At 36.7% G+C, this 7,909-nt stretch overlaps 1 protein-coding gene across 2 annotated transcripts; it reads right to left on the bottom strand.

The window, feature by feature from the left end:
• Window positions 1-21: 21 nt before the first annotated feature.
• On the bottom strand, window positions 22-7,590 carry LOC112178783 (probable magnesium transporter NIPA4). Of its 2 annotated transcripts, XM_024317003.2 has the most exons (9): window positions 7,122-7,584; window positions 6,863-6,919; window positions 6,529-6,619; window positions 6,296-6,456; window positions 6,052-6,179; window positions 5,795-5,932; window positions 1,466-1,558; window positions 615-720; window positions 22-466 (listed from the first exon to the last, which is right to left on the bottom strand). In XM_024317003.2, the coding sequence occupies exons 1-9, from the start codon at window positions 7,291-7,293 to the stop codon at window positions 357-359; spliced, it is 1,056 nt and encodes a 351-aa protein (XP_024172771.1). In that variant the 5' UTR covers window positions 7,294-7,584; the 3' UTR covers window positions 22-356. The 2 variants fall into 2 exon arrangements, 1 of the variants encoding a protein (XP_024172771.1); XR_005803478.1 differs by lacking the exons at window positions 22-466; window positions 615-720 and adding an exon at window positions 2,415-2,795 and having other exon boundaries at window positions 7,122-7,590.
• Between the last annotated feature and the right edge of the window lie 319 nt (window positions 7,591-7,909).

Consider the following 7,909-nt stretch of genomic DNA (forward strand, 5'->3'; position numbering starts at 1 on the left):
AAAAGTGGGAACACAGTAATAGGAGAGCAGGGGAAATAAGATACGATCTTTAGAGATTCATTGAATGGCAAATGTTAGCCAAGATACACTGCAGAACCAATTTGCTCAAAGTTCAATTGCCCAGGGTCTTTCTTTCCTAGAATGAAGAGAAAGAGTATACAAGTGCTTAACGTAGCAACAGTAAAAGCCAACCAGCCAAAAAACCGGGGGAGGGAGGGGATGAAACTCTTACCAATCTAAACTATCCAAAAAGAAATGATTGGGCGGTTGGGTAGATACGATGCTCCATAAAATACAAAGGCCCGCATTAGTAAGTTCCCCCGGAATAAGCATGCAAGTTCTTTGGAATTGTTGCGTCATGATCTTGAGCTATCCTGCCGCCTGAGTGGGATGCCTTCAGCACCATCCATTCCATCCTCCTCTGCATGCTTAGATAGTCGCAATGAGGACATTGATGTTGTCAAACCTGTGCCAGATTGATAACATTATTGAAATCACTACTTTAGAACATGAAAAAAAAAATTAATTAAGTGCTCTTTATGCACAATCAATACTAAACAGTACACTGAAAATGGGATAAAATATACATGATAATAATAATGAAGGACAAATACCGTCAGTCATATCCTTTGTTCTGTGAAGAAGAAAAGTTCCTCCAAGTATAGTCACAAAGCCACACATTTCTGTGATAACTTGTGTTGGACTCTGTCTGTCCCAATCCTGAAAGTACAGTACGATGAGGAAAATGTGGATTAGGCATTATCCGTTGATAACGTGGAGATTTGCGGTTGTAACTCAGGGTTTGAGAGAAGCCAATACCCGAAAAAAACAATTATAATAATAATAATAATAATGCTGAGGGAAAAGGAGATCTGGATCTATCATTTTTAGTTATGAGAGAGAGAGAGAGAGAGAGAGAGAACTAAGACAACATATATAGACTAAAGATAATGTCAAGGAAGAAAAGAACCAGATTAAAACTAATCAGATAAGTCATCTATATACTCTTCCTTCTTTCTTACTGTTATCTATAACCCCCTCTCACTTTCCTTTGCATCATTATCCTGTATCCCTGGTCCCTAGTAATTATTAGTAGCAACATGCCTGCGTTTCTTGCGGGTGATATTGTGAGGTTAATGAAAAATGGATCGACTAAAAAGAATAGTGGTTTTTTTTTTCTTTTTTCTTTTTGGGACATAGAATAGTGGTGGTTTTGTTACTTTTTCAATTTTACACTTCTTCTCTATTTATATTTTATTGGCTAACATTGATAATTACGTTATGTAAGGGTATTATGGGCACATTAAAGTTTGGTGCAGCCCTTTGACAATAAAACAGAGCCTCCATTTATAGTAGAAGACACATGAAATATTGAAAACAATCAGAGAGAGAAAAAGAGAGCAAAATGATGTAACATGCAACTTTTTTCTTCATAAACAGAAAAGAAAGTGTGGGAGAACTATACCTTAAACATGATCACGCTAGCCAGAATAGTTAGTGATGTGAACATAACATAGTATATAGGAGATACCACGGCTGTGTTGAATGTATCAAGTGCCTGCAATGGAAAGGAAAAATTATCATAACATAAACTTTTTAAAAACAATAACCACCAAGTCAAATGATAAACATGGGTTCTAGTTTTCAAAAAAGTAGATGAAGAAAAGATATACACAGATGACAACAAAGGATCCCCTTGTCATTAGAAAACATCAACCATCAAGTCAGATCTTAAACATGGATTCTAGTCTTTTAAAAAGCATGTGAAGAAAAGAGTAAACAGATGACGACCAATTCTTTGTTAGGTGTCTTATTCTATAATTTGAGTGGAATAGTCGACACTTAGAAAGATGTAAGAGCAATTGTGGAGACATTGTCAAATTGAAGTAAAATGTCAAGTTTTGCCTCGTTCCAAGTTCCCAAAGAATGGGCTAGATTATAATCCTGTGGGAACAACCATATCCATAGACACAAATAAAGAATCTAAAACAATTCTTTATGCTTTATCTGTTTAATGCATCTGGAGCCTTTATTTAAAAAGCAAAGAAAAAAAAAATCAAATATTTTTAAATCAACTGAAAATAGTACAAAGCTGCGGACATGAACTCCACCTTAAAAATAAAACAAGGAAACTACTAAGAGTAGCAAACTTCCACTGTGGAAAGAAGCCAAGAAACAAAACAGACATAGCAGACTTTAAGAACATCAGAAAACAGTAAACCCCTATTGGCTGCAGACTCTGATGCCCAAAATCTGACTGTCCTGAAACCTCCTCCACTACAACACTCCATTATAATTCAAAAAATCTACTACAAATTAGGAAATAAAATAAACATTGGATGCTCAAAGTCCACTACCAACTATTCCAATTGGCCAAGATGGCAACTCACCCGTGAGCAACTATTGCTTCTTACCGGTCATGTGAGCCAATAGAGGTCCAACATATCCTCTATGGATAAGAAAACCACCAGCCAGTGTTCTAAAAACCGGCCGCCTCAGTGCTGGGCAGTGGGGCGCTAGGCAACCTGCCTAAGCGGGTTTGGGCTGCCTTTTTTTTTTTTTGGCTGCTGTTCGTGGAGAGAGAAAAGGGTTAGGTTGGCATGGTTGGTCTTTTCCATAACTTTTTACAGGGCCACATCACCCTGCAATGGTTCAAATGTGCTGCCAAGTCTTGTCCATTACGGTTGGCATGGTTGGTCTTTTCCATAACTTGCAGAAATTACACAACTCATGTCTTAATACAATAAGCCAAATAACACTCCAAATATCACAAGTAGTTCAAATAGAGGCAAGCTCTGGAAAACGACAAAAAATTTGTTGTAATCAGTTAGAATGGGAAATCAACATAAAAAATATAGCACAACAAAGACGAGTCTCACACACATATAACAACTGAAATAACGTGGTTTGACAAATTTGTTTACGTCTATGGGGCAGTAACCAATATTCTCTATAAGTATAACAGGTACACTATCTCACCAAGCCTCTTAACAGACGTGATAAAGACTAGAAAGAATACCAAAAACAAGGACCGTCTCTCCTTTTCCTTTTCTCTCCTCTTTGCCCTTACTCCCTGAGGATGAAAACGTGTGTGCCCTGTCTCTGCATTTCTCTAATATATTCTGTCGCTGTAATTCCTACAACGGAATTCCCTTTCGCTGACAGTCACTCTAAACCTTGAAGTGGCATTCCACCACTTTATATAGGCACTATAATAGTCCTCTCATTCAGCCCACTTTCAACTAGTTCAAACAAAAAAAATTACTTTGGAATAAACCAATCCACACAAAAACAAGCAAGACTACTCCAAATTTGCTATATATGCAAACTTGACAAACCCTCAACATGTAATTTCTGAAGAGAAGCAAGTAAACTGGGTACAAAGACTAGACACAGGACCAAAGCCAAGAAAAAGAAAAAAGCAGCAGCTGAAAGTGCTTTAAAACCTCTAGAAAAACATACTACACGACAGCTAGCCAATCCATCATAATGAAAGAAGCAAAACTGTGTTCCTAATATTGGCTCTTGCCCAAAGAAAACTTTCCATCATTGTGAAAGAAGAAAGCAAAACTGTGTTCTTAGCATTAGCTCCTGCCCGATGAAAACTGTGCTATAAAATCAATGGACACAATGAGGTTGGAATAATGCTCGTTTGTTCCTCTTCTGGACAAAGATTTTAGATTTTGTGATATCTCTGGAAAATCAGTGGTAATAGGAGCCACAAGAATGAAAGTGAAATCTCTGGAAAATCAGTGGTAACTGAAGCCCACAAAGCCTAACAGATTCTAAATATATACCAGAAGCTTTTCCATCCCAGCCCCATTATAGTTTCAACGATATGCTCCATCTAAATGATCCAGACAACCACCAGCACCAAGCAGCCCTACAGAGTCTTATCCTTCTTTCCATCTCCCAAATAAGGTAATTACTTAGCAACTCCGAGCACCCTTTTAGGATTGACCCAGCTGGCTTCAGTCCCCCCCTTCACAGCTTCCACCAGAATTCTAAGGAATAGGTGGCCTTTTGGATGATGCAGGAATACACATATTTGCCGCTGCATTGCAGAGTATACACTAAAGAGGATACAAATACACAGATGCACTTCTCTTGGTGAGAAGAAAAAGAAGGATGGAGCCTCCTTTTTTGGAGCAACTCACACATACTGATTTTACCATAAAAAGAAAACATATAAAAACATCCAATCCATAAAGAGACCACAATCTTTTATTTATCTGGACTGAACTCAAGGAAATAATAATAATAATCTGAGACAAAGTAAAAATTTAAGAACTCCAAGTCATCAGGTTTAATGGTAAGTCCAAATGAAAGCTCTAGAAGATGCCAAAAAAAAATTAAGGAAGAAATTACCACATTAGGCATCAAAGATCTTTTTAGAATACAAACATAAATCGAAAAAGTTAGCCTGCCCAAGAACTGTCTAGTTACTTCGATAAAATTAAAAATCTACCAGTACTTATTTTATGAATAGGAATCAAACACAAGTATATTGATCAAATTCTTTCCTGTTAACCTAACTACGCTTTCTAGCATAACCTAAAGGACATAAATAGCTACTCCACCCAATACCTCATCTAGTATTAAAATATCTACTCCAAAGGAAATATAAGAAAAAAAATCAGTTACAGTAAAAAATAAATAAATAAATATATAAAACCCTTTCTGTGGTACATAATTTACACCTATGCTGATGCAAACAGAAGCCCTTGTTGGTTTTACTCTGAACCTAGCCGCATCTTGGTTTCTCAACAGAAAAATCCTTTAAAAATAAAAAATAAAAACCCTTCAATCAGGAAAAAAAAACACAAACAAACAATTTGTGTTTGGGAAAAGTCATGAAAGTTACTAATTTTTCTGCCTATCCAATGGATAAGATATGCTTTACAATGTCAGCCAGAAAACCTCATTCCACCCAGCACCTCCATGGCTCCATCTGATATGGAAACCCATGCACAAAGTAAATATGACAGGACCCACAACATAAGTGTTTTAACTTCCAGATACGAGGTAAATTAAACCTAATAAAGACAAGAAGGGAATAAAGCCCTTCCTACAATGAGTCCCAGAATCTAACTAAATCTGACCTGGCAGGCACCTTTACATCTTCTTAGGGCCTAGCCTGTCTAGATGCTGTTAATAGTTATCTTATTTGTTTATTGTCTACCAATGTACCGCATTGTAATGTTCAAGTGAACCTTCAGTCAAGTAATTATTTGATGTATTTGTAGTGTTTTCTTTCTCTTTTATAAAATCATTCAGTCTTGTATCCAACAATAATAGTGAAAAAAGACAGTCAGGGAATAAAGCTTATTGAGGTAACAATGGTATCACGCTTGCTTCCAAGGAAAACATCACCCACAATCTGACAATGTAATCTATTGCAACTTTCGGAACTTTGGAACTGTCGGCATATCACTGAGGATAAAGTGACACCTTTCATTAGTTCACATTTTTCTAATTTCAGGCCTCACTCTGTTACTTTTCTGATTGTTAGCAATATCATCAAAGGCATATGAATATATGAACAGACTTTCACCAATAAGGAGGACCACATAGTTATATGGTATGCAATACGTTGTTCATTGCTTTGCAGGCGATTGAATGGGAATATGAAATATCTGCCTATTGTTTCATAGATGTACTTGAGGAAAAGTTTAAAATGAGATGAAATGTGCTAAGAAGAGATGACATTTGCTTTTGGCTACAAACATATGGGAAGATGATTGATTAAAAAAACATATAAAAAATAAACGAACAGAAAAGAACTAGTAATTACCTTGTTCAAGTAATTCATTTGGGTGAGCACACAAGTAATTACAACTAAAGTGAAGACCCAAGTTTGGGGATAGACAAGTTGATTCATTCCGGATAATGTCAACTTCAGAGCAATTCCAAGTGCTTTAACACTCATGACCTGTCAAATAACAACTCTCAGATAAACACAAGAACAAAAACAGACAAGAAATATAAAGGGATGAGAGGGGAAAGCAAGCATAACTGTAAAAATACTGAAAGTCAAATAACAACACATACCGACAAGGAACCTACAAGCGAACAAACTCCAATGTAAACCATTATGTGTGTCTGGCCATATTGCGGGATGAAGTGGAATATAAGTATAAAAACAGCAGTTATGACAAGAGCTGCATAAAATAGAAAACCTGACAAAAAAAAACCAATACTGATTATAAATTTTATTTTTTTCCTTTTATTCTATAGAGTATAATTAAATTGAATAGTCAGTGAAAATACAAATAGCTGCAAATAAAATATTTACCTGGTTCCATGGCAAGAGCCCAAACTTCTGTTACAGATTCAATCTCACGTTCTTGAGGAGCATGTAAAACAATTGTTGTAGAACCAACAACACATAAAGCACAACCAAGAATCCCAAAGATATGCAGCTTCTCCCTTAAAATAATATGTGCAAGCACAGCACTGCAAAATGTTATTTTAATCAGCACTCAACCCTAAGAAGTAACCATATTTAGGTGTAAATGTTTATCCTGCCTGATAATTATGCTGAGAGCGCCAAGAGGAGTTACTAGTATAGCTGGCGCAAATGCATAAGCCGCAAAATTAGCAACTTCTCCCACAATCACTGTCAAAGTGGCAGTTGTTTTGTCAGAATATAATTTTTCATTACACATAGAATTGTTTTTCAGATTCACCAGTTTGATCTGTTTAATTGTTCGTCCACTATATTGGTTTAGAGAATGAATACGCAAGGCACAGTATATTTGAGTTAGATAATAATAGATAGTATAATTCACCAGAAAGAAGAGCTAATAATTGATCTTCATTGGTGACACATGCAGATAAAAAAGAGGAACAAATAACTCACTTGTTATCATGCCCACCCACCAAAGTGGCTCATATAGGTATGAATATCCTCCCACTCCTGTTACATGATAGGAACAACAACCAAGAGAAATGAAAAGGCTGAGTAGCAATTAAGAGAAAGAGAAGATTTTGGAAGAAACTACAAAATAATTCATGAATCCTAATCAAGAGTTCTTCAACTGGACTGGTAGGCACTCAAATCTGACCCAATTGCAATTCACTCTTTTTAAGTATCAAAAATAAGGAGTGGAATTACGAACCTGCTCGGATGCCAGAAGCCCCAGCCTTCTTCAAGCCCTTCTTCTTGACTATGAAACTAGCACCAATGAACAAGCTTGAAGACAAAGCAAGAACCAAACCCTTAATGTTGTCAGAGGACATGCCTCTGTACGAGTCTCTCCAGCTCATCGGGCTCTGAACCTGAGTCGCCATGGCCTAAGCTTCTTCTTCGCTCACACGCTTCGACTCTAACATTACTGACGCCTTGACGAGTTGAGAGAGAGCGAGTGAGATTTAGATGAAAATGTCGGCGCTTGGAATTGGAATTGGAATTGGAATTGGAATTGGAATTGGCGGTGGGTACAGAATACAGCTGTAGATCGGAAGGCAAAGAGCGGAGATGAGATGGGTTAACTGCTGATGTGGGGATTCGATTTTCTCATTTTAACCTGGGTTTTACCATTATAACGACTTCACTCCGACCAAAGGTTGATGAGCGCTACACTCCACCATTTTCATTCTTCTTTTTCTTTTACGCACAATCATTATCTTTTTTCTTTTTTTGAAATACAATCATTATCTTTTATATTTATAATATTCTTCATCCACACCAATTTTTTAATGGGTAATTTGCTATTTTTATTATGTGATTCTAGCCCTTGCAACGTGCAGGTACCGTGCGAGTTCTTAACAGGCCGACTCGATAAGTACCCATTAACTTAACGGATTTCACAGGCTAAACTTGGCAAGTTTGCGGGTTATCTGTTGAAACCCGGTAAGACCCGTAAGCAAATTTTTTTTTTTTTTATAACTTTTTTTCAAAGCAACT

Source organism: Rosa chinensis, chromosome 7 (assembly GCF_002994745.2).
Source record: "Rosa chinensis cultivar Old Blush chromosome 7, RchiOBHm-V2, whole genome shotgun sequence".
In the NCBI taxonomy this organism is placed as follows: Eukaryota; Viridiplantae; Streptophyta; class Magnoliopsida; order Rosales; family Rosaceae; genus Rosa; species Rosa chinensis.

Bases quoted from the DNA above. Each gene is read 5' to 3' on its own strand.
- LOC112178783 (XM_024317003.2), bottom strand. From the start codon at position 7,293: ATGGCGACTCAGGTTCAGAGCCCGATGAGCTGGAGAGACTCGTACAGA. The intron at 6,920-7,121 runs GTTCGTAATTCC...ATCATGTAACAG, and splicing joins GGCTTCTGGCATCCGAGCAG to GAGTGGGAGGATATTCATAC. The intron at 6,620-6,862 runs GTGAGTTATTTG...CCACTTTGACAG, and splicing joins GTGGGTGGGCATGATAACAA to TGATTGTGGGAGAAGTTGCT.